We start from the raw sequence: 26,016 nt of genomic DNA on the forward strand, positions 1-26,016 counted from the left end.
GCGTGATTGGGATGTTGAATTTTCAATACTAAACTTTATCCAGTTGTTTCCAAGTTTTTACACGGAAAAGTACATAGATAACTCCTCCCGTCGGTCGATTCCATAATTAATAAACGAATAATAGATACTTATTTATTGGCTCTTTATTTTCTTAAACAGTATCAGATTATTACGTTCGATGTGCCTTTCTTTCGCGCTGCTGTTGTTTAAAAACTCAGGCGCGGTGTTCGTCCACGTGCGACTTTCCTTCGGGATGTTCAGAAAATCGAGCAAGCCGCTGCTCAATCTTGGTACAATTGGATACAATATTAATGCCCCTATTCTACTACTTTCCAGGGCCAGGGAAATCACGGCTTTAAGCTGCTCGATCGAATCCGCGTCGTCGACTCGCTTCCTCAGCTGCCAAGGCTCGTGATACGCCACCATCTTATTCGCGCTATGAAGCATACTTATGACCGCGTCCACGACATGGTGTAAATTGTATTCCTCGTAGCTCTCGCGCGCCCTTGTGCCCACGGATTTTAAAGCCTCTCTGGTTTCATCGGCTACCGGAGACCGCAACACGTCCCAGTATCTCGCCGGGTCGGGGAACTCTTTGGACGGATTGACTGCTTTGCCCGTGCAACGACTCACCAGATTGCCCAGCGTATCCGCCAACTCGGAATTCAATACGTTGACAATTTTCGTCGAACTGTAATCTGTAAGCGGATTTTTAAGAGACGCGTGATGGCGAATAATAATGTAACAAGTAAACTATTCGTCTTACTTGCGTCGTTCTGTGGCACCGCTTCTCGCAGAACAAAATATCGCAGTCCCTCGTCCGAGTAATCATTGGCAGCCTCGAATGGCGAAATTACGTTTCCCATTGATTTCGACATTTTTTTGTGATCGACGGTCCAATGAGCGTGACACAGTAGCGTCTTTGGAGGCTCGAGGCCTGCCGCTATTAAGAATGCTGGCCAGTAGATACCATGGAACTTCAAAATATCTTTGCCAATTATCTACAACGATAATTTTCTTTCATATATTTCACATTTTTTGACGATGTAATATTCGTCAGCTAAAAAATGACGATCCATACTTGAAGAGTGGGTGGCCAGAATTCTTTGTACGATTCATTTGGATATCCCAAGACCGTTAAATAATTCACTAAGGCGTCCATCCAAACGTATATCGAGTGAGACTCGTCGCATGGCGAAGGTATAGCCCACGGCACTTTGTTTCTAATTCTGGTAACGCTCAGATCTTGTAAGCACGCACCTTCCTCTACCCACTGGGATAGTATTTTGTGATACAGCGCAGGTCTAACTGTGTTCTCTACAAGAAGAGAGAATCCGAAGTTTGAAATTTGCCGTCGTTAAAGAAAGGGAAATAATGAATTGAGACTCGACGTTTTTCTGTACCATCTCTGAGCCAATACTTGAGATCGTCTTGAAACGCGCTAAGTCGGAACTTGTAGTTCTCCTCCTCCATCCACTCTACTTTGTTTCCCGATTCCGCGGAGACTTTGATAACCTTCCCGGTCGAATCTTTCTCCTCCACCAAATCCGCATCGCCGAGGAACGCTTCGTCCGACACGCAATACCATCCCGAGTACTTTCCCAGGTAGATATGCCCTCTTTCCTCTAGCCGATTCTGAAAAACGTTCAACGTGAGTCACAAAGTATCGCAAGCGTACGCGAGACCGACGTTCGGAAGTAAATTTGTTCTAAGAACCCAAAAGTGATACACTGCATCAGAATGCTGCTTTTCAGTGGTTCTAATGAAACGCGAATAATCCACTTCGAACCTATCGCACATCTCCCTGAATTGCCGCGAAATTCTCGTACAGTACTCGAGATTCGGTAGACCGGCCGCGGCCGCGGCGGCTTTGATCTTGTTGCCGTGCTCGTCGGTGCCAGTGGCGAGGCACGTTTTGTGGCCCAGCATGCCGTTGTAGCGAGCGACAGCGTCGGCCAGAACTGCGCTGTACAAATGTCCAATGTGAGGACCTAGCATGTAAAATGTACATTTGTATCTTTTCTAATTGCAACGAGATGGGCTTAGCTTGGCAGGCGGGCTTTTAATTTGAGAAAAAGTTACATACCAGCGTTTACGTAAAAAATCGGCGTGGTAATGTACTTATTTTCAGATAGATCTTTGACATATTGCCTCTTTATCGTTAGACTCCAAGATGACCGCACATTCTTTAATAGGAACGGAAATGTCGCCGACGTCGAGGGCTGATACTTAGCAATTACGCGTTTGACTGAAATTTAAATTAACGATTATTATTATTATGCGAACTATACTTATTGGACATTTTTTAATGAAGAAGTAAAGCGTTGTTACATCATATTTTTCACAACGCAGAAGCGACAAGGTAGACATAAAAGAGGTTTAACCATTAAATTATAATATTAAAAGGCATCTTCTCGCGAACTTATGGAAAAAATTATACAAGTTCCTCGCCTTAAAACTATTTATTTTCTGCTAGCTCCGTACACGCAGTAACAATACATTAAATAACGGGGAGCAACGTGGACATTAACAATTCTCATTTTTTCGTCTCGGCGTTAGGCGACTCTAAGTTTATCGTCTCTAACTGAGCAATGAGATCCATGTGCTTAAATTCGTTGGGTCTATGGGTGAACGTTTCGAGCAGCTGCAATCTGCGCTCGTTGTCGTTGCAATAATACAACTGCAGCTCGTTGGCGAGGCATTGCGCCTCCTGCGCCTGCAGCAACTTGGTATCGAATTCCCCGCGCATGAGCACGATACCCTTGTCGTCCCTCAATTCGGTGTAGTGTACCATGGTCAGGCACTCGGGCGCGTTCTCTTTGTGGGTCTGGTACCAGACGAGCGGAGTCATGTGCACCCCCGAGCCGTAAAACTGGCACATGATAAATTCGTAGCCCTGTTGCCTCGGCAGCGGCAAGAGGAAGGTGGGATAGCGCTTGCCGCGCGCGAACATCTTATCGTACTGCTCGGGCGTCATAGTGCCGCAGATGCAGTCCTTCTGCTTGTGATACTCATTCCATATGTGTACAATCTCCTCCCTCGACTGATCTTTTATCATGTCGACCCTCATCACGCTATCCAATCGCGCCTCCCTCGCCTGCGTACCAGGTTCCAAAGCTGGCTTTGCCTCGGTTTGGTGGAAACCCGCAGCTGTCTCGCGTTTCTCTTTAACAGTAACGATTTGAACGTTTTCTCTTTATCCCATGCAGGTAAACGCGCCGGGTTTATAAGGGCCTGTGCCTACGACGCTAGTCTACGATGACTTGGTCCAAGTACCTGCGAGTGGATTGGCTACATTTCTCGGGACTAGAACTTGGATCAAGTTCTAGCGTCGTGGACACAGGTCTGAACTGTTAGGAAAAGAGGCAAGTGCAGATGATTTCGGACAATCGGGGGAAACGATGTTGGAAATAGCGGCCTTGCGAGCCTCGCGAACGTCTCAAGCCTGATCTACAACCTTGCTCTTTGCGTCCAGAAACATTCTGTTTCATACAAGCAACTCGAAACGCTGGAAAAGTTCGTCGACAGCGTGCGATTGTATAATGTGCGACTTGTCGACCTGCGCAAGTGTCTTTAAATCGGCTACAAGATGGAACGTCTCTGGACGCAAAGAGCACATCGTAGATCAGGCTTGACGTACCTTGCCTCTCGCGACTCTTCTTCTCCTGCTGCCCGACGCGCTGCAGAAACTCCGCCGGGCTGGTCTGCTGCAGCCTCGCGAGCTTCTCCGCGTACTTGTCGTAGTACGGATTCCTCTGCAGCTCCTCGAGCGCCTTCTCGAGTCTCGCCCGGCTCGTCATGACGCACCGCTCGTCGCTCGTCCTCGCGATCACCCGGCTGCCCCGCAGACGCCTGGCCAGTCCTCCGCGCGTCGCGTTTCGCAGCAAAACGCACGCCATGAAGATCCAAAGACGAAGGGAGCGCGTGAAGTTAGCCGCGAGCGCGACGCGCCGCCGCCTTGCCGCCCCGAACGCGCGCGGAGCTGGCCGAGAGATGTCGCCGCCGGCGTTTTAAGAGGATCCTAAGGTCACTCTGTTTTACCGACACGTTCGAATATAGTTTCCGCGCTGGTGGATCCTTTTGTTAGCTTTTGCGCACAAAATAACGCCAGGATGAGGTTGCGGACCGCGTAGCAGAACGTTTTCATGTTCAGAACACTCGGGTCGGAAGTCTGATGAGAAAGATATTGGTATTTGAAATTTGTGCGATTTTTTAATCGCGAGCAATTTGAGATTGGCTTTGTAAAATTATACAGAATTCTTCCACGCGATTGTAGTGCGCGTAAGAGGAGAAAAGAGAACGGAAAATGTACCGTCCACATTAATTTGCTTTATTCACCGCCTCCCGATGTAGACGTACGTGCGTGGAAATTGGCGAAAGTACGGAGCTTCGTACACCCCGCGCCCCGCCGCGCTACGCGCCTGCGCGCCGCGGCACCGCGGCCGTCAAGCGAGCGACCCGACGCGGCTCGGGGGTCGCGACACGCGAACGCCCGGCGTCGCGAGCGCGCGCGGCCCCGCGTAAAAGCCAGGCCGATTATCGGCGATCCCGCGCGCGAGTCGTCGCGGCGCGGACGCACGGGCGGACGCGCGGCGTCGCGCGTCCACGGTGACTCCATTGAGCGGCAGCGGCGGTCGGCCGTCGCCCCCCCGCCTCTCCGCCAGAGTCGCCAGCGTCTCGCGCGCCGTCGGTCGGTGACGCATCGCTTCCGGGAACCGTCAGTCGCTGCTCTTCGTGCCCACAGCGAGAGGGAAAATGTCGGCGCGCTGTCGACGGGGCCTGCCGTGCTGCCAGTGAACAGCCCGCTCGTAACCGACGTTCGCGACGACCGCATTTCGCGGCACCCGCCCCGGCGACCCCGACTGGCAGCGAGACTCTGACCCGCGGAGCCCGATACGCCAAAGGGTCCGGTGCTTTACCCCTACGATTCGGCTCGCGACCTTCGCGCGTAGGCGCGAGAGAGAGAGAGAGAGAGAAAGGGAGCCAGCGAGCAGGAGAGACGGAGCGAGGGGGCGAGAGAAAGAGAGAGAGAGGGGGAGAGTATCGCGGAACACGGCGGAGCGAGCGAGAGACGGCGGGCGAGGGAGAGAGACGGAGAGCAGGTGCAAAACTTACATCGCCGTGTAGAGGTCCCCGCGTAAGGGAAGAGCCAGACGGAGTGGAGGTGAGAGAGAAGGCATACGGAGGAGAGCAGTGACATGGCGTCGTTGGCGATCTCGATCGCGAAGAGCGAGTTCATCGTGGGTGGCAAGTACAGGTTGATGAGGAAGATCGGCTCGGGCTCCTTCGGCGACATTTACCTCGGCATCAACATCTCCAATGGCGAGGTAAGGCCGACCCAGGCGTCTCTTTCTTTTTTTTCTCTCCTCTCTCTCTCTCTCTCCTTTTCCCCCCCGGCCGACCTGCTGCACGACCTACTGCTGGACTGCCAACCAGCTCGCGTTTCCCCGTTTCTCGCTCCGTCGCGTCGCGTCCGGAACGGAACGGCGCCCGATCCCGAGTACTTCCCCCTCGTTCGGGACGGGACGGCACACGGTCGTTCGCGAAACGGCGCCGCGACATGTCGACCGCGATTCCCGTGCCGAGTGCCAGAAGGGGCCTTCTGGTCGCGACGGGCCTCGCTCGTCCGCCGCGGACGACGATGACGACGACGGTTACTACGAGCTCGAGTGACGTAGGTACGTGCCTGCGTGCGTCTGGACGCGATCGAGATAAATATAAGCTTGTCACAACGGCGACGAGTAGTGTCGAGAGAGCGTTGCCTGCCGCGGTCCCCTCGCTGGGGCCCAGGTTGAACCCTGGCGCACCCCCCAGCGGGTCGCGAGTCTCGCTCGCGGATAAGGAGAATCGACTGTCGCGAGCGCAGTAAACAATGACGCGCGGGGCGAAGGGGCGACCGGTCCTCGTCCCGTTTATTGTTTCGCGGACCGCGATTCCTTTTTGACGGTACCGTTGCGCGCCGTGCGCTTTATTTTAAGCGGCGTCCACTTGCGAGCTCTATATGCGGCGGCACATGTCTAGTGTTAACGAAAGAAAAGATCAAGAATAATGACGCAAGGATAATCCTGGCAGAATACGACGGCGCGTGAACAACAACGATCGGGAAATAGAGTTTGACTAAGACTTCAGAGCGGTATTCGTAGTCGGATGTTAAATATTTCAGATCGTCTTGAGATCGTCTTCAGATAGACAAGAGTGCAATTTAATGGGAATTTATACGCCAACGGCACGCAATATTACTTTTCCTGCTCGATTGCCTACGAGAACCAATAAGGTTGCAGAGCTTCGTGCCGACGGCACACGATACGATTTTCCCTACTGGATTGCTTACGAAAGCCAACCGGGATTTCGCTTGGAGCCACCTGATCTAAAACTCTGCATCCGGTTCGCCTCTCGTAAACAATCCAGTAGGAAAAATAGTATCGCGCGCCGTTGGCTTCAGATGAGACGACTTGAGGCTTAAGCCAACGGCACGCGACACTAGCTTTCCTACTTAAGTTACCTGATAAAAACTTGTGCATCGCGATTGACTCTCGTAGGCAAATTCAGTATGAAAAATAGTATCGCGCGCCGTTGGCTTGAATCCTGATTTAAGACAGTAGCGTATGCCGTTGACTGTAACATAAACCTGGTGCGTCTCTCACCATCGTCGAGGGACCCTCGTTCTCTTTCCTATCTTTCCAGTATTTTCAATGCTTTGGAGATGTACCTATCTCGCGGCGCAAGTAGATACAGTGCCTAAACGTAGGAGAGTCGGGACAGCGGAAAGGAATCCATAACGTTATTATATCGTTTGATTCACCTGCTCTTTGCTCGCGATCCTCGTGTTGGTGGCTAAAGCCTCGCGATGCAGCTTGCTGACACGCGTGTCTTCTTTTTCAGGAAGTTGCAGTCAAGCTGGAGAACATGCGAGCCCGGCATCCTCAGCTTTTGTACGAATCGAAGCTCTACAAAATATTACACGGTGGTATAGGGATACCACACATACGCTGGTAATTATCACATTTAACGCTTTGTACCTTTGGGTGCCTCGACACTTTGTACGTATCGAGATTTCAATTTAGATATCGATACAACGCGCCGAAAGCCACGTTGCAATGAATGTAAAAGTTAATTTTGTTTTTAATTATTACAATGGAATTGGTGTTAGTTAAGATATTAAGACCGCGGTGCCAGACGGTCCACTGACAGGAATTGTCCTCTGCCCAGGTACGGCCAAGAACGCGAGTACAATGTCCTCGTGATGGATCTTCTCGGGCCATCTTTGGAAGACCTTTTCACCTTCTGCTCAAGAAGGTTTACAATCAAGACGGTCTTGATGCTGGCAGACCAGATGATTGGTAGGATTGAGTACGTTCACTGCAAACACTTCATCCACAGAGATATAAAGCCAGATAATTTTTTAATGGGGATTGGGCGACACTGTAATAAGGTACGCATCTCAGTCTGATCGTTGCTGCAGTGATGATACACGCAAAATGAAGTACTACCGTGCGCCAATACTGAATTACGGAATGAACGTTTCAGCTATTCCTCATCGATTTTGGATTGGCTAAAAAGTATAGAGATAGTCGCACAAGACTGCACATAATATACCGCGAGGATAAAAATTTAACGGGCACTGCGAGGTATGCTTCTATCAATGCGCATCTCGGAATTGAGCAGAGTCGTCGCGACGACATGGAATCACTCGGCTATGTTCTTATGTACTTTAATCGGGGATCGTTACCTTGGCAAGGTCTCAAAGCCGCGACGAAGAAGCAGAAGTACGAGAAAATTAGTGAGAAAAAAATGTCCACGCCAGTAGAAGTCTTATGCAAGGTACGCCGGTAAAACTTTCTTTCCTCGTCTGTATCTTATTATGTATATATGTATATCCGTAACACGAGGCTCGTCGCGTTTCAGGGATTTCCTGCCGAATTTGCAATGTATTTAAATTACACGCGAGGTCTACGCTTTGAAGAAAGCCCGGACTACATGTATTTACGCCAGCTTTTCCGCATACTTTTCCGTACATTGAACCACCAGTACGATTATACATTTGATTGGACGATGTTGAAGCAAAAGGCAGCGAGTGGTAATATTAGCGGTGGAGTGTCAGCAGCTGGACCAGGTCTCTCTCAAGGTGCTCAAGGTGCTCAGGGGCAAGGGCAGGGACAAGGACAGGCATCTACTCAGGCCAACACTCAATCAGGTGCAATGAAAATTTTTGGAATTAACCTTTCGCAGCATGTCCACGTATAAGTCCCCCTAGCAAATCATATCTGACGCCATCGTTTCATATTCAGTCCGTAACGATCGTAATGGGGCTAGCCTTTAAGTTGTTCAAACTGGACAAATTAAGTGTTCTACATCACTGTCGTAAACTCAACATTTTTGGTTTTTTTTACAGTTGTTGTTTATATAAATTATATCATTTTTTAACAGCCAGTTTCAACCTTAAAAGATGGTTGGCGTCCTCCACAAAACTCAACAATTCGATTGGCACAAATCATTCTTCCAAGAAGCAATAACACCGGGGCTTTTTTAATGCTTTTTCCTTCTTCCCCGATGAGATAATCGGCACGGCAATAAATTTTTCGGAGAGAAAGATTTTCTTTACGCTATTTACTAATAACATAATGACTGAAACAATCATGGAAATATAAGTATGCTTGTACGCTAATTAACATTCACTTAACGATTCATTCTAATCCTATAACTTTTAATAATAAATCTATGCCCAAATTTTCTAAACACTTTTAAAGAACATTTTGCGGAAGAAATTCCGTACATTTATGAAGACTCGCGTTATTTCTCTTGTACAAACGTACCACTCATTTGCCAAAACACACACTGTTTAATGTTCCTGTCTTCATTATTTAATAGCTCTTACATTTTAATAATTCTTAGATTCTTGTGAGCTTTGAATACTGTTGAATGATTTGAAACAATATACATGTAAATTTATTGTATATATTATGATAATTTTTTAATTCTGTACACGAAACTTTGAGACTTGTATTTATTGGTGCATTTACTATCTTTCCGCCTATTATTAATTTAATTGACGAACTTATGCTTCAATGTCTTCTACTGAATTTTTAATTGACATCGATAATGTTCCTTACATATAATGCAAAATTGTGAAAACAAGTAAACACGCTTGCATATTTCATATGTTACATGATGCGAGAATCAGGCGAAATAACGAAAAGAAAGTTACTACATTTGCACGATTCACAAAACATATTATTTATAGCAGAATTAAAGGAAATATAATTTCTATAATTTCAAAATTCAATTTTATTTGTTCCAGGAGCGCGCTAAGACTATAACTCCTCATTGTAGCAACAATCTTGATCGCGATCACTAAAGTATTTCAAACGAGGTACCGAATTTCTTACAGAAGTTATCATTCAAAGAGTCATATCAGTCAACACTCTAATTTCGCGCAAAGAGAGAAGAGTGAAGTGATGTAATTACATATGCGGCATATACGCGTATGCGACAAGGGGAACATGATTGTATTCACATATTTACTGAACCACACGTGGATGATTGTAACACCAGGCAACTTAGAGTTTCGGCTGATTGAACTTTTTGGATTTCGAAATCCGAGTGAGAGACCAGCCAGCCAGAAAGTGGCTTGTTCTTATTTTGTTGTTACGTATATAACTTACCGTTGGTAATCATTAAAAAAAAATAAAGGTTTTGTTGCCCCCCCGAAGAAGATTGCAAGGACGTACAGATTATATATTGTCGGGCTTGTGAATACAGTGGGTGATTTAAATTCGCGAAATTTGTGTAACTTTCATGGAGAGAAAGAGAGGACGTTGTGACCATTCTTGGATGCTCGCATTGATCTGCGGAGCGTGTGGTGTAAAATTTTATATCTATTCTATAAATAGAGAGAAGAGAGATATGCAAAATATGCGAGTGTTTTGTGAGAATATGAGTACTACCGTGGCAAACACTGACATTCTGCTTCCTAAATTTGGTTTTGTCTTCAATATAGCGCGATCGGCGTTCCGCCAGCGTACGCGGAATGTTGAGAAAGTGTTAATATTTTTCTTATCGGGGATAGTATCGATCAGTCAAGAGTATCAAAGGTACTACCATTGCACACACTTACTTTTGGTACGATTGACTGCAATAATTTTGTGTTTTTTTTTCCTTTTTTATATGAACGAACGATTACGTCTCACTCTCTGATATAATATTGACAAGTTAAAGTAATATTAAAGATACCTTAATGTTAAGGCAACAATCTAACTTTTAAGTATGTACCGTACTGTATTGAGTAACGTGTACTCCATCGAGAAAGGAACAAACGACTAACGACTATTGTAGAAATATCCCTCGATTTACTCTCTTTCTGTCTGTGAATATGTTTATCATGAATCGAAGAGGTCGAAGAAGAAATTTTGAATAGTTGGAAGTAGTTACAAGCTTACTTTCATCTAGATAATATGAAAAGCAAATTATCTCGTTCGGAAAGTATTCCTGTAACTGAGGCTCTAGCTGGATAATTCTTCCGTATATAGTTTTTACTAGCTGAGACTGTGCAGTAGAGAGCTATTTCACGTGCTGTTGCTTCAAGATTAAGTTTGATATTTTGTATACACGTTAAGGGACTTCATACTTCATCGTGACCAACGTTCTTCGTACACGTTCTTCGCATACACATACACACCGAGAGAAGTCGCCTCGAACAGTCGGAATACTTGTTTGATATCGGCAATCGCTAAAGAACTATACGTTTCTATTCATTTTGTTTAAGATTTTAGTTGTATTGTTCATTCTAGATGCTAAACTCTCTCTTCATGTCCATATTCTACGAGCATTAGTTTCCAAAAGGATGTTACGATTGTACACCCTTAACGAATAATGTTAGCGTGCGTCCTCGTCGTGGAAGGTACTACCAGTCGTCCGGTCAGCTTTAAGTACAGATTGCAATGATGAATTCAACTGAAATCTTAAAGCTTCTATTGTATCCGAAGAAGCGGATCACGCTGCCTGACGGACACTCGAGAATATGAAAAGGAATAAATACCCAATAACCATCCTCGATTGAATGTGTGGTTAATTATTATTATTATGAAGGGGATAAATGAAAGTGTAAAAGTGCGCATCAACATGTGAGAATGAATGAGCGAGTAAGTTAATAAAATAACTAACGATATATGCACTTAAGTACTATCTGCTGTGTGTATGTGTGTGTATATATATACCTATGTACGTGCTTAAGATATATCGCAAACCTATGTATATACATACGCACATATGCATGCCTGTATGTATAATAAAATTGTGACAGTAATTAAGGCATACCTTATTTCATAAATATTTGAGGACATGAACGGTTTACTGCTCCTTTTATCTCTACAAATAAAAAACCTGGAATATTGTACTATAACTTTCTGTTTCATTAAATGTTGCTGACGACTCACCGCGATCGGCTGTTGTGTACAATGCATGGCAACAGTGAAAGTGTACATGATGTTTGGTCAAGGTAGGGGTGGTGTGTACCCGCTCTACAGAAGACCACACCACTTTCTATTATTGTGATACCATCACCGTTTAGGGTGTACATATAAAACACTTATGTAAATATTTTTAGACCATATATTTGACAATTCTTAAAGGCATATATATATATATATAATACAGAAAAGCCGCGGAGGCACATGATTTTTCTTCCGTATTGTTAATACTAAATAACATTGCGTTTACAAACGTATTGAACACTGAAAAAAAGAGCCTCCCAGCTGCGATGCACCGGTCATCGCGCTGTAGCCCATCGGAAATAAATAAACCTTGCACAAGTGCAAATTGCGAATTACTACATCTGCCCTGTACCTTTTTTTTCACATCGTTACAAGGATACGACATGAACTGTCTGTATAAAAGCCTGGTTGGTGCCGCAACAACATGTACAATTAGCTCGGTTTACCCTTATAGAGCACGACAGGATACGGCAACATAGTACAAAATATTGCTACCGTGAAAAAATTAGAAAAAGATAGTCTCTCTTTCGCCCGGTACATCTTGGGGATTCTGTGATCTTGTCACGCAATAAATAAGAAAACAATGCGCGGATTCTTTAATAGTACAGTAGAGTGTGAATTTTCCTAAGTTCTTTCGGTCCTACGTTAACGGAGAACGATTGTTCCGGGCCGTTGTAAGGGATCTTTATTTCGGCGGCAAGTAACTTGCGTTCCTGCATCGCCGCCGCCATCTCGCGATTCGGATACACAGCGAAATTCGCTTCCGCTCTTCCACCCGGTGTACGTTTAATAGCCTCGCGACGTACCTGAGCCTGAAAAGTATACAAAATACATTTTGAGCATCCAGTAATCGACACTACGTCGACTATCGTTGCTTATCTATCTTTCATCTGTACTTACCACTAGCTCGTCAACTCGTTCCTTCAATTGCATAATGTTCCTCTGTCGTTCCAGTAAATAATGATAAGATGTCTCGGGCACTTTGCGCCTCAAATCGGGAACTGTCGGATATACCAGAGTCTTTTCGACATCCTGAAATGTGAATAAATTTATCGTAAAGAATATCCGAGTGCAATAATGATTATCAATTAGTAATCAATTACCTTGACGAGATCGGTAGTCTTCTTTCGCAGTTCTTGAATTTTCGTATCCAGAGACTTTAGATTCGTCGGCGATGGCAACGGCTCCAAATTGTCCAACTTCTGACGCAAGACCGCGCACATTATCTTCTTCTTTTGCTGATGCTCGTTATTTAAGGCTTGCTTGAGGGCGTTTATCTCTTGTACGTAATATTTGTTGTCTAAAGTACTCGTTATCGAAGTGCTTCCCGTCGTGCTGTCCGCGCCAGACACCGATATCGTCTTCTTGCCGATTGACTTCAACTTTTCCTTCAATTGTCCTTTCTCCGATTCCAGACTGTCGATATCGGTTTGAAGATGGTCCATCGTTTCTTCGAATTCTTTTTCCTGTCGTCAAAGAAAATATGTAGAACCAGTGGACAAATACGTAGATAAGTTATACAGATTTACGATATACGACAGTGGATACCTTCCGTTTTAATTGATTTTGCGCCTCTTCCAATTTTCTCTTCAGCTTCTCGACATTCATCTCGTGCTCGTGCTGCTGCGTCGCATAACGCTTCTCGGCCAATTCCTTCCGTAGCGTCATCTCGGATAATTCTTCCTGCTTCTCCCGCAAAGCCAATCTCGCCTCGCGTATGTCACTGTCCCTCGCCTCGAGTTTTCTGAAATGTAAAAATGCCAAAGGATTATTTCACAGGATCGTCTGATAATAATTACATAACCAGCCGACAGAAGTGTACGCACCTGCCGAGTATTTTCGTTTCTTCCAATTCCTTCCTCACCGCAATTGCTCTAGCCGCAATTGGCGTTACCTGATCACGCTCCATAGAGTGTTGCTGACTCTGTGCCTGCCCGCTTATAGCTAACTCGTTCTCGCACTCGGCCATCTTCTGCGCCAGATTCGCCGCCAGTTGTTGTATTACCTTTAAACTGGCCTTGATAGTGGCCACAGGTCCCAAGTCTTCCGTATCGTACACTCTTTCGCTGGACGTCGCGGCCATTTCCTTCAACTTGTCGGTCGCCAGCCCCGTGTCTAAATCTGAAGAGAGAAACCATTTATAAAAACTATAAAGACAAACTTTCCGAGAGAATTCATCACCCATGCAAGGTACCTACCGCCATTTTCGGTAATAGCCTGCAAGGCACTCTTCAATAGATACTGGAGTGTCTTCGTAATCTTCACGCCATGCTGATAGCACGTCGAGAATTGTTCGTTGCAATCTTTATCCAATCCTAAATTGGCGCCTACGGAGAATGCTGGGCCAGCGTGATCACGCGGTACTCGCCTTCTAGCCGACTTCAGGTGCTGCTGGATCACCTCGCACGTCGTTTCGACGTGTTGACAGAGCAAACCTTTAGCAGCAAGAGTACGTTACAATCTGTTCAGGGGTAAAATTTAATTAAGCAACAAATATTACGTACCTATGTCACCACCATCGCCTTGTATCAACACTTTGATCGCCGCGGCGTCGGTGGCCACGGCATCGCACGTATTGCCCAAGGTTCTCGTGCCATTCACGATCAGGCGCGCCTGGTTGACTGCCGTACTCTCGCCGAAGAGCACGAAGAACATCGTGGCGAAGTATCCGCAGCACTTCTCGATCGCGTCCATCGGCAGATTCTCGTCCAACTGATCTCGCTTGGCCAGCTCGATCAGCGAGTCCAAGGACTTCTCCTGCGCCGCCATTTCCGGGTAAGCCGCTCCCGCTTTGAGTAACATCTCCGAGTTACACGAGTTTAAGGTCGACTCGAAGCAGCTCAGGGTGGTTTGCAAGGCGTACATGTGCGAGCACAGACGAGATCTGAACGAATATTGTGCTACCGAGTGGCCTCTCACTACAGAAGGCCTGTAATAGAAAAGAAAATTAAATATTGTATTGCACGAGGAATCTAAATGAGGCTCGCGCGACAAAATCGAATTATCATTACCTGTCTATCTTTTCGATCGACCTGTACTTTTCCCGAACTTGCGAAATCAATATCTCCGTTTTTTGTGTCATTCTTGGTATCAATAAGAGAGTCAATATCGCGTCGTGATCTCCGCCGCGAGTTAAAAATGCGGGGGGCATGAAGGACACCAAGTAGGACACGTGATTTCGCGCTTCCTCAGCGTCTAAACGACGCAGTTCCAGATCGACCGCCTTGGTTTGCGCTCGAGTCTCAGCGAATGTTTTCTGGAAGTCTAATATCTCCGCTAGTTGTTGATCCGCGCCTAAATGACAAATGAATTTATGAAAAAGGAGGCAACTTAGGTGATAAATTTGCGCCACCACTTTCTGTCCTACCTCGAACGTTAGTCTTGGTAGACTCTGTCGACTGAACGCGTTGCTGCAACTGCAAACATTGGTCCTGCAATTGATGCGTGAGTTCGCGGAACTTCGTGATGGTCAATTCGCGATCCGCCAGCGTCTCCAGCGCGGCGTCCCGGTGCCGTTGGGCGTCGCGTGCTGCCCCGAGCGCGAGATCCAGTTCCTCGCGAAGCTCCAGTTCCAACTCTTTGGACGATTCGGCCAGTTGATCCGACATATCCTAAACGGATTCGTAGTGTATTGTGTGTTTGTCGTAAACTATATCTTTTGTAGAACAAGATCTACGTAAATAACGATAAATATTTCTTTTGTAGAACAAGAGCTACGTACTTGTAGGGCCTCCAAATCTGCAACAGCCTCTTCCAGTTCAGCCACTTTTTCTTCCAATGCCATTTTCTTCTCGCCTAGCATCTCGACCATTTCTTCAGCTCCTAATGCCGCATCGACCTACAGAGGGAAAACGTATATATGTGCAACTATGACGTTATTGGAAATTCGTGCAAACGGTACGTACTTGTTCCTGTAGATCCGCTATCTGATGTTCCATTTCTTCGACCCGCGCCGACAACTTCTCTTTCGTACGACCCAATTCCAAGATCTCGGACTTTTTCTGATCCATATCCTTTTGCAGCTTTTGGAACTCGTGTTTCTCGTGCGCGGATAAATCGCGCATTTTCACGAGCGTTTCGCGCAACCTATTGTTTTGCTGCTCCAATTGCTTCACCTCGTAGCTCGAAGCTCCCGTAGTCAATCCACCGCTGGACGCCTTTTGGAAATAGTGTCATTTGAACGCGCCAAATCCGTAAAAAAAACTTGACGAAGCGTATATATAAATTAGACGAAATGTTATTACCCGCCCGGACATTTCTGTGCGCAATATCTCTAGATCCAACGTTTGTTCCTCCAATTTCTCCTTTAGTTGCTCCAGCTCGATCTGAAGAGTCTCGGCCTTCTCTTCCGCCATTTCTTTATCCAACGTAGCCATTTCCACGGTCTCTGCAAGATCAGACATCTCCTCTTGGTACTGTTCCCTCGCCACGTGAGCTTCTCTAGCTTCTTGCCGAGCTCGTTGTAGCTCTCTTTGCAGACTCGCCTTTGATAACACAAAGAACAAGTGGAAATTAAATAACGTTCTCAAAAATGGAGGGAAAAACCGGAATTTCTCGACATCCCGAGGATCCTGGAGCGACGTTCGAGCTTCGAAATCGTCGACAATTTAATGTCCTATATTGTCATCCTTGATTTCTTTAAGCGTGATTTCTACTACATGCAATACTCACCTGACTTTCCATGACTTTGGCCTTAAATTCAAGCAGCTGTTCAACTTGAAGTTTCGTTTTCTCGAAATCTTTCATCCTTTCCTTGTCCTGCATTCGCTTTACACGTAGCGTTTCCACTTTCTCGGTAAGATCACGCACCTGTAATATTATGTACGCACATCGCAATTTAAACAGGGATAATTTTGGATCGGCGGCAAACAGTAAAGCGATTCCCGAGGTAAAAGGAAAACCCTGCGAGAGAAATTTACCTGAGATTTCAAATTGTCGTTTTCTTGCACAAGTTGCAAGTGCGACAATTTCTCCTCCACCAAGCTCGCGGCTGCCGCCGAACCCGCCATCACCTGACCGGGCACGAATTGCGGCTTCAACGTTTCTACAAAACCTGTCTGGATTACAGAAATGGAAAAGAGGAGTAAGATATATTTGCGTCCCGTGCCGTTGGGTGTTCTTTTTATTATCGCATGAAAGAATTGTATATCGCCAAAGAGTTTTTCTTCAAAGTCCTCTGGACCTGTGTACCTGTGTCAGCTTGAAACGCATATACACGGTATAACTAAACGGTATATGGATGGCGCAAACAAAGATAACATAATTATATTCTCAAAATGCGGCAATGAAAAAAACACCCCACATTTCCTACATATGAGAATCGCACATGGATGTTTACGATTAATGCCGTTGTTTCTTGTATTTACATTCGGATAACATTAGTCAGTTTCATGGTGATTAAGGTGAGATTAGTTGCAAGTAGCAAAACACCAACAAGCTACACCGAATAATTCTATTAGTACTATATACGAGTATAAAGAGGAGGATCCAGTTGATGAGTTGAGTCGTGTTGTGTGATACATTTACACAGGATACACGGCTAAAGTCAGAGCATCGAGGCTGCTCATCTATTACGTCCTAACGACTCGCACAAGTACGTTCATTTGCATCCCCGTTCCACGAACGTTAACTCTTGACAAATGTAATACTCTGAGAAAGTTATTGATCAGGCAAAGCCACACCTCAGGGGTGTAAAACCCATCCGTGCTGAATATTAGTATTAATTAAAGCTTGCAACACAAATGCAAGGGGAAATCAATTCCTAACTGTATAGGACGAGACGATGCAGAATGACCCTTTTCCCATTGTGTGTATCGTGAACTATCAAAGCACCATAGAACTCAGTTAATATGAAGCTGATGTTAAACACAACGGTGATATGCGGAGAGTAAAATAAAATTAAGTCGACAATCCACTAAGAACGGTATCCGTCAAAGGTGCAATGGGCGCTGTTTTGTTACAAAAATTATGTGTTACGATGCTTTATGATCGGCAAACAGCTAGTATGAGAGAGAAACGAGATATTAGAGAGGTGATGTATTAAAAAAATTGAGATATTACAATTAATGAGTATTAATTACATTATTCTGATCATCTTGGGCCTTTGGCTTTTTGCCGGGAGGCGAGCTCGTGCTAGGGGACTTCTGAAACACGTACGTGCATTCCCATATGAATCATTCTGTGCCAATGGAGTCCTCCGACTTGCTTTTACAAATTCAGTCCGCTCTCTTTTCTTCTAATTTTCACCGTTAATTCTACCTTACTTTTCTTTTTTTTTGTCCAAGCACACTTTTCGACGTCAGACGAAACGCATACGTGCACAATTACATTTGATCGCCCGAGACGCGGAATAGGATTCTTTGCACACGAATATAAGAAACATACACATAATTGAGAGACCTATAGATTTCGAAATATCAGATCACCTCTTTGTTAGTCAAAAACGACGGAAGTACATCGTAAGAATATAGTAGACAATTTGTTCACATAGGAATTGTACCATTCATCATATATATACGTCATGCCTTAAATCTTCTAAATAATGTTCTTTATAGATCAATCTTTTGCTCCGACTTTTTGATAAAAATGTATAAGATACATGGAAGGTATAAAATAATTTATATGCTCTATCGGTATAAGAATAATTTACATTACAGACAGTTCAATACTCTTTATCACAATACGTCTTACCTCAACGAATGAGGCTCGCTTTGAGGTCGAGGTCGGTGCTGGGATCAACGACTCGCCGCCGTCTCTACGCTCGTGCGATGAGCCAGTTAGGCTTTCTGTACTTGGGGCACTTAACAACGTTCTACTGCCAGACAAGGATAATCGAGAACTGTAAGAAAAATAACACGAAATGGTTAATGATATTTTGCAACTTGCATTTCTTATACACGCTGCTAAGCTGACCATTGATCAACCGCGATGGAAACTTCCAACTTATTATATCGAAATAAAGATAAAGAAATGAAGAAATAATACGTGGTCGTAGAATATTGTACTTAATATTCGTGTAATCGTATGTCTGTAACGTGGTTTTGCGTGTGGTACATTATAGAAAAGAATATATTAAAAATGAAAATGTATTCTCACAGAAATGCAAACTTAAATTAAAGGGACAACGAAAGTTCAATAGCTTGTAATATTTAGCAATACAACATTTGTGTCACAATAATGAGCAACAAACGGAAACGATAGCTAATTTATTAACCAAAAATAAGTATAAGCTCCACAACAGGCGTGTTGGCGACTTGTTTTGTGCTTTAAAGCTGAATACTTTGGACGTTCGGTGATGATTTCGACAGAGCCGGTAATCAGGAGACAATTGCGACATTTAAAATGTCTATGTAAAGCACAGTAGCGATAAAAAAAAAATACACATTGCTGACACCGTTCGCCAAAATTTAGCTTGCAGTAATCTTACCCAGATAGTTTGTCAGATTGCTGGCGAATAACATTCGCAGGAGATGTTTTTCTCCGTACACTTTTACGAGCAGCATATACATGTTAAGAATTATTAATCACATACTCGCCTCTTCGTTTACTTATATGAAAAATGTTACAAGTTCTCGGAAAGGAAAATAATAACGATCGTCACACTCCTCTTTCTGTTATTACAAAGTGGGAAACTTACGCTGTAGGCTCGTTCCTCCGACGCATACTAATGCTAGCATGAAAATTGTGAAAAGAAATAATTTCAAACGTTCTCTCTCCCTCTCTCTTTCGAATTTATGAATTACATTCGGCTCAGTTCAATAGCGAATGTTTTTGACACAGACAAATTCTGATCTGCCCAACCGTTTGATTCTAATATTTTCCATTTCGGATAACGATAGTACTTGATGATGCTACTTTAAAAATATATCAAAATAGTATATTACTCTATCTACAGCATTTTAACTGTGAGACTAGTATACAGGGTGTCCACATTTTAAATGATCCACGCAAATATCTTCAAAGATATGAAAGATATGGGAAAACGTTTCAAACAAAAGTTGTTTGGTTCGAAGGGGGACATTTAAAGTGAGACACCCTGTACGCAATCTGTTACTTACAGTATGCATTTACAGTTTACTGCATTTATTGCTTGAGAATTACGTTTTTCATAAGGATCCTATAGCGAGTTCGGTTGCTTGCACTGAGTGTACGCACCGAGTGCACGCTAAGGCTCGTTTACAGTCAAGTCTTATATTTAAGGATCGTTTTAAATACCTCGTGAAATATTTTTAGCCAGTGAAATGATCCGTGTAGCATCCGTATGGATGCTACACGGATCATTGTTTGGCTAAAATACTCTTTGAACACGTATTTAAGACAAGTTAAATGTAAGAAGAGGCCATGAACAAGCCTCAGTGTGCACCCGGTGCGCACTAAAGCCCGTACCGGACTACGGACTGAGATTGAGATTAGATTGAAATTTGACCGATTAGAGTAAGAGTCGCTGAACTTGAAATTGGCAAACTTTACTCCGACTGGTCAAATTTCAGTCTAATGTCAATCTCAATCCGTAGTCCGATACGGGCTTAATGCAAGCAACCGAATTCGCTGTTAAATCTAGCCGAGATTCTCTTAATCCGACGTCTGGATCCGAGGGCTCACCTATTTAACCGACTCCTGGCTCTGGCGGCGCTGTCATCCGGCGTCGTGGCATTGCTGCCTGCGGACGACGGGCTGACAGGCTCGGTCCTGTTACCAGCATCGTCCAGCAGAATAAGTTGCGTCTGGCGCGCAAACATGCCATGATTCTCCGCGCACTGTAGCGACAGAAATGAACAACAATGAGACGTGTATTTTCTACGCTGAATGAGTTAAACTACTCCAAACGGCAAAAGTAGACTTGTACTTGTTTACAAATGTTATCTAACCATTGCGGATCATACGGTCGCACCGCGCGCGACACCGAACCGATACATTTTCCCCGACCTTACGAGATTTCGCGTTGCTCGGTAAAAACAAAACTTGGAAGAATAGTCATCGATCGCGCACGGTAAACCTGGACTAAACCAAGAGACGACTCGGCGATTAATTCAGCGACTAAATACCTGTACCATTTCAATAACACGATTGAGGACAACGAACCGTGCAATTTTGAAATGTTACAGCTCTGCCAGTTAAATCAACCGCTGGTCTAATCGAGGTCGGCCTCATTCCTACCGCTGGGTCAACTTGAAACTCTGCGGACCAGGGGTCCAGCTTGCCTTTTGTCTCTTTCCGAAATAAGAAAAGCGAGAAAGGCAAGTCGAACCGAAGTCAAAGCTACTCCAGGCCGCGCCGCGGCGACTCTAATGCGTGGTCTACAATACGTGGAGTAAGCGTGGAGTAAGGCTGGTATTACATTTGTCGTACGACAAAGTTTTTAAGCGTATTGATTGGCTGAAGGATAGTAAAATTCTCGAGTATCTAGAAACTTTCTATTCAGCGGCCAATCGACACGCTTGAAAAATTTGTCGTACGACAAATGTAATAGTACCCTAAGGAGTAAGGGAGAGCCCTAACTTCTAGCTTTTGGTGTAAGGAAGCTGAAATACGGGCATGATTTTTAAAATAATTGTAACACTGATTGATGGCATTTTGATTCACCGGGAGTAAGCCTAAGAGCTGAAGTAGTAGTAAGAAATAAAATGGATTTATTTCCTTACTCCTACTCCTTACTCCAGCTTACTCCATGTATTGTAGACAGCCTTAAAACACTGGACGTCCCTCTCCGCTGGTTCACCTTGAAGTACGCCTGGCCCTTGACGCTGCCGTTGTTCTTGCCCTTCGGCTCGTCGAGTATCACGCCGATCCACTTGCCCGACGCGAACGCCGGGTGGCCGACGTAGGCGATGACGCCATGGCACTCCTTCACGGGGACCTCGACGCGCTGGCCGATCTTGAACGACATCTCGGTATCCGTCAGCCCGCACCGGACGCGGACGAGCGAGCGTCAGCCGCGCATTAACCCGCGACGCCGCGACTCCTCCCCGCGTCGATCCGCACGCGGCCTGGCGGGACGAGTGCCACGGGTCCTCGCGGATCCTGAATCCAAGCTCCGGCGAACAACACACCAGCTCCGGGACAGAACCGTCGGAACGTCTCGCGCGATGCGTCCGTCAGATGCCCACTGACAGTCGCCGCACCTGCTGCACCTGCCGCACTCGTCGCGCACTTCCGCGCGCGACGCAGCGTTTATTCCCTATACGCTAAATTGAATATCCGTTTTATTTGAAATGCAGAAAGCACGACGTCGTGTAGCCACAAGGAGCAAACTTTAGGCTGAAGAGTGGGCCGGACTCTCTTTCTAGTTTTGAAAAGAACGTGCAATGTTTGCTCCGACGCGTTTACACACGCGACGGACGGGCGCGTTCCATTTATCGACGCAAGTGTTGACACAAGTGTCACTTTACCCTCGTTCACCGGACGTCGAGGAAAGACAGACTGACGCTCGCGGCGTGGTTCCTTGAAGACGAAAGTATCCGAGATAGGGCCTGAAGAGAATCCTTAACAGCTATGTCTTTTAATTGACCCCCCAGTCCATAAGCTGCACCAGGCTGCACCACGTTCAGCTACACTCGGCCGCACTCTCTCTCTCTCTCTCTTCCGCGACCCTTTTCCCTCTTCGTCGTCCCCGTCGCTTCGAGAGCTAGGGAATTTCTTCTCGGTGTCGCAGTCCGGGAGGGGGAGCCGCGCAGAGCCGCCCGGAGGAAATTCTACTTGCTTGCCCGAGGAAAACGGCCGTTCGTTCGATTCCCCTCGTTCGGGACAGCCGTGCGGCGGAGCGTTGTTTCTCGGCCTCGCCGGCGAAGATCGAGATCCCGCGGCCCGCGGGGGAGCCGTAGGGAATTTGCGGTCGCGCGGCGCGCCGTGGCTGGCCGTGGCGCACTGTATACTCCGCTGACACGGGATTTGTTTTCGTCCGTGCGCTCAAAGTCGCCCTTTCCCCGGTTTATTACTCGCGCGTTCGCTCGCGCTCGGATAGCGGAGCGAGGCGGATCGAGGCGCGATCGTTGCGGGCTGCGGACGACGATGGCGAACCACTACGAGGTCCCGAACTGGTACGTCTCGGGGCTGGTCCTCCTCGGCCCGCGGGCCCGTCTATTGTTTACGCAATCGCGCCGTCCCCGGGCGGCCCGTCGCGGTGACGCGCGGCGTCGCTTTGCGCGCACGTTACGGCCGCCTCGCGATTTCAGGACTGTGACCGATCAGACGTTCGTCTGTTGTTAGCAGCTGCACGGTGAAATCGCTACTTTTGCACGCCCGCGTGTATCTGTTCCGCGCAAACGTTCCCCGTGCACCGACACTCGCCGCCGGTACTGAAACTCTACGGCCGGTGTTCATAGTCGGATCTTGTATTCAGGACTGCCTTAAGATCATTTTTCGACACTCCGTAGCCAACGAAGCGTTCCATTCAGCGTCCTTAGACAAATTCAAGACGGTCTTGAACGCAAGATCCGACTGTGAATGCCGGCCCGTAGTTTACATTGCGTTCGTGTCGGAACGCGGCCCGGTGAGAAGTGATTCGTCGACACGATGTCGATTCGACATCAATTTGACGTCGAACGACGAGTCGTTTCTCGCTGGCAGAACAGCGGCTCGACCGTGAATCCTTTTTCTCCAGCGTGAACTCGTGGGAAGTGAGAAAATTTCATCGGCGAGTTTAAGGTTTGCCAGTAACAGTTTTCACTTTTCGCGCTGGAGAAAAAGGATTCATGATTGAGCCCCAGGTCCTCGTACACGCGTTTAAGACACGACGCAGTATTGCGCGCTACCCGCACAAAGATTTTAAGCACAGAGACGTCTGGAAGACAACCAGAGGCTTGTTTTCCGTTGCCGCACTGCGAACCGGTCCATTCTGCCGAGGCCTCTAATAATGTCTTGTTTCAGGGCCGGCAAGCCACCGGTGGGGCTGCATCTGGACGTGCTGAAGAACGACAAGTTGATACAGGTAGAAGCGACACTCTCGTCGGCCCTTTGGGACTTAATTATCACTCGCATGTAGATTGCACAAGCGTGTTTCACGTCGAACGCTGCTTTACAGAAACTCATGGTGGACGAGAAGAAGTGCTACCTGTTCGGACGCAATCAGCAGCTCAACGACTTCTGTATCGATCATGCGTCCTGCTCTCGCGTTCATGCCGCTCTCGTTTATCATAAGCATCTCAATCGGGCGTTTCTGGTCGATCTGGGAAGCAGTAAGTATAGAGTCCGTACCGGCGCTACGGCGCAATCTTCTTTTTAACGAAATGCAAACGTTAGGGTTCACTTTTTAGTAGATTGCGAAGCCAGTGTTAAAGAAAGAGAGAGAGAGAGAGAGAGATGATATACAAAATAGCGTCCGATGTAAAACATGTTTGTGCAACTTGTGACAGCTTCATAGGAAGTTTAATACATTCTTTTATTGAATTATATGTTGCGTGTACTTTACACGTGATAAAGAGCGATGACTTTTCAGCACATGGAACCTTAATTGGAAATCTACGCTTGGAGGCTTACAAACCGACTCAGTTACCAATCGACAGTAAGTTTCACTTTGGAGCATCTACTCGGTATTACATAATAAGGGAAAGACCTCAGACGGGCGCCCGGCCCATCATCGAGGAGCTGGAGAAATTGTCCGAGGACATGGACGCTGGTGGCTTGCTGGGATTGCCAGAAACAGAAACAGAGCTGGACGTACGTAGCAGACACTTGTGTGATAATACATGTTAACATGCCAATTGAAACATTCAAACTGTTAACATTGCACTGAATGTGATTCAATTGATCGTTCCAGAATCTAACCGAGTTCAATACAGCTCACAATCGACGGATTTCCATGCTCGGCATAACAGACGACGAGATGCACAAGCCAACGCGTAAGCGAAAGAAAAAGGGGATCACCTTCAACGACGATGAGGAAGTGATCAATCCGGAAGACGTTGATCCGTCAGTTGGGAGATTTCGTAATCTTATACAAACGACAGTCGTTCCTAGTAAGGTACGCGCGGCGTTCGATCTAAGAGAGACGCGATCGCGATACAAAACTGCTTGGTTTAGCATTAAATTCATCACTAACTGCGATTATTAAGAGTGCGCCTATTTGTTGCAGAGAATGCGAATGGAGGGTGGTCTCATATCGTTGTCAGAAGATCACAATCTTCTGAAGCACATGCAACCTACGTCTACCACTCCGCAGCTCTATCACGATCTACCTCCCGAGCAGTTTACGCCGTCCTCGATGTCGATGAATCCGTTTTCCACGGCCCTCACGTCGCTGACGTCGCGGCTTGGCATCGCGCTACCCAACCCGGCGCCCGAGGTGGAGATGGCGCCGAATCAGATACAGGCGGAGGTGCAGCATGTGCAAGAGCACATGTCGGGTGCGACCGAGCCGCGAACGATGGAACCGAAGAAGAAGAAGTACGCCAAAGAGGCATGGCCCGGGAAAAAACCGATACCGACGCTTCTCGTATAATAGAAATTGTCGTTCATATTCACATAATATAGCCCTATTGTTTCCCGATAGAGCTGCCCCCTTCATCTAAGGATTGTTCATACATTACAGATTTACATACGATTTATATACGATGCCAGCTCTATCACGTGTTATTATATCGGCAGTAACTGTCAAATCTGTCTTGATAACGTTGAACCATGTAAGAGTATGATGAAAAGACTATCTGTACTAGTTAAAATATATTATTTAAGTAATGATAATTCAGATATAACGCAGGATGATCATGATTCGGAGTTTTATATAAAGCGGACATGTTTGAAGAGACTTTTCCACTCGAAGAATACAAAGGAACTGTTGTAATCTTCTGATGGAACAAACGCATTCAGAGTAGCTAAAATTAAAAATAATACTCCGCCAAAGCATCCTAAAATAATACAATTTTAAGTTCAAGAAAATGATGTCGGATACCACCTTACGTTTATCACGTTAAATTTTGTACCCGTTTACATTTAGTTTATTTCCGCTGCGATAACAAATATCGATAAAAATAAAATTATTGCTTATTTTATCAAATAGATTTTGGTCGCTAGACGTGTAAAATATATCTAGTTTTAACATTGTGATTTTTCATAGTTAATAACAACATTGCCGTAATTGTTACATAATATATTGCATTTCTTTAAACCTCGGCATAATTTCCTGTATGTACAATTGCTATTATCGCTCCAAGTGCAATGAATACGATGTAAATAAGTATAAAGGCAATTTTGTTGATATACTTTCATAAATATCAATGCCAGAAAAAGTCAATAAAAAAGAGAAATATTGTATATATTACACAAATAAGTATTACTTTGGGCCAGTAAAGTTTTCGATATAAAGAGTATGTTTAGAAGATTCGTCTCTTTATATATATATATATATATATATATTTATGTATTATATCTTGTTTCTATGCCAAATGAAACATTACTTGTGAAGTGATGCAACACTCGTATATTTTTATACTTGTTCTACAAGGAAGTTTTACAAAAAATACTCTTCTATAAAATACGGTGACAATTATATACGAGATTAAGCAAAATATATCTTTCTACACAAAATTTAAGC

At 45.5% G+C, this 26,016-nt stretch overlaps 4 protein-coding genes across 9 annotated transcripts; 2 read left to right on the top strand and 2 right to left on the bottom strand.

Annotated features, from left to right (window-relative positions):
* Positions 1–125: 125 nt before the first annotated feature.
* On the bottom strand, positions 126–4,142 carry LOC105568066 (methionine--tRNA ligase, mitochondrial). The gene is made up of 7 exons (XM_012023441.1): positions 3,641–4,142; positions 2,087–2,248; positions 1,717–1,991; positions 1,404–1,635; positions 1,082–1,317; positions 767–1,001; positions 126–698 (listed from the first exon to the last, which is right to left on the bottom strand). The coding sequence occupies exons 1-7, from the start codon at positions 3,897–3,899 to the stop codon at positions 133–135; spliced, it is 1,965 nt and encodes a 654-aa protein (XP_011878831.1). The 5' UTR covers positions 3,900–4,142; the 3' UTR covers positions 126–132.
* Positions 4,143–5,030: 888 nt separating this feature from the next.
* Positions 5,031–11,302, top strand: LOC105568069 (casein kinase I isoform alpha). Of its 2 annotated transcripts, none has more exons than XM_012023448.1 (6): positions 5,031–5,327; positions 6,883–6,992; positions 7,210–7,432; positions 7,528–7,821; positions 7,906–8,194; positions 9,299–11,302. In XM_012023448.1, the coding sequence occupies exons 1-6, from the start codon at positions 5,199–5,201 to the stop codon at positions 9,307–9,309; spliced, it is 1,056 nt and encodes a 351-aa protein (XP_011878838.1). In that variant the 5' UTR covers positions 5,031–5,198; the 3' UTR covers positions 9,310–11,302. The 2 variants fall into 2 exon arrangements, with proteins under 2 accessions (XP_011878838.1, XP_011878837.1); XM_012023447.1 differs by lacking the exon at positions 9,299–11,302 and adding an exon at positions 8,428–8,736.
* Positions 11,077–21,644, bottom strand: LOC105568067 (dynactin subunit 1). 5 transcript variants are annotated; one of them, XM_012023442.1, is made up of 20 exons: positions 21,208–21,644; positions 20,091–20,245; positions 19,126–19,158; positions 18,916–18,975; positions 18,180–18,327; positions 17,570–17,632; positions 16,409–16,546; positions 16,161–16,298; positions 15,734–15,973; positions 15,395–15,646; positions 15,211–15,327; positions 14,857–15,100; positions 14,501–14,783; positions 13,994–14,418; positions 13,688–13,924; positions 13,316–13,610; positions 13,038–13,233; positions 12,593–12,955; positions 12,390–12,521; positions 11,077–12,301 (listed from the first exon to the last, which is right to left on the bottom strand). In XM_012023442.1, exons 1-20 carry the CDS (start codon positions 21,373–21,375, stop codon positions 12,086–12,088), a joined length of 3,903 nt encoding a protein of 1,300 aa, XP_011878832.1. In that variant the 5' UTR covers positions 21,376–21,644; the 3' UTR covers positions 11,077–12,085. The 5 variants fall into 5 exon arrangements, with proteins under 5 accessions (XP_011878832.1, XP_011878833.1, XP_011878834.1 ...); XM_012023443.1 differs by lacking the exon at positions 18,916–18,975 and having other exon boundaries at positions 21,208–21,643; XM_012023444.1 differs by lacking the exon at positions 17,570–17,632 and having other exon boundaries at positions 21,208–21,643.
* A 675-nt stretch (positions 21,645–22,319) lies between these two features.
* On the top strand, positions 22,320–26,009 carry LOC105568071 (nuclear inhibitor of protein phosphatase 1). The gene is made up of 6 exons (XM_012023451.1): positions 22,320–22,525; positions 23,355–23,415; positions 23,509–23,662; positions 23,923–24,143; positions 24,244–24,447; positions 24,559–26,009. Exons 1-6 carry the CDS (start codon positions 22,497–22,499, stop codon positions 24,922–24,924), a joined length of 1,035 nt encoding a protein of 344 aa, XP_011878841.1. The 5' UTR covers positions 22,320–22,496; the 3' UTR covers positions 24,925–26,009.
* The last annotated feature ends 7 nt before the right edge of the window (positions 26,010–26,016 follow it).

The sequence above is a fragment of the Vollenhovia emeryi genome, unplaced genomic scaffold, assembly GCF_000949405.1.
Source record: "Vollenhovia emeryi isolate VEMERY1.0 unplaced genomic scaffold, V.emery_V1.0 DF939132.1, whole genome shotgun sequence".
NCBI classification, from domain to species: domain Eukaryota; kingdom Metazoa; phylum Arthropoda; class Insecta; order Hymenoptera; family Formicidae; genus Vollenhovia; species Vollenhovia emeryi.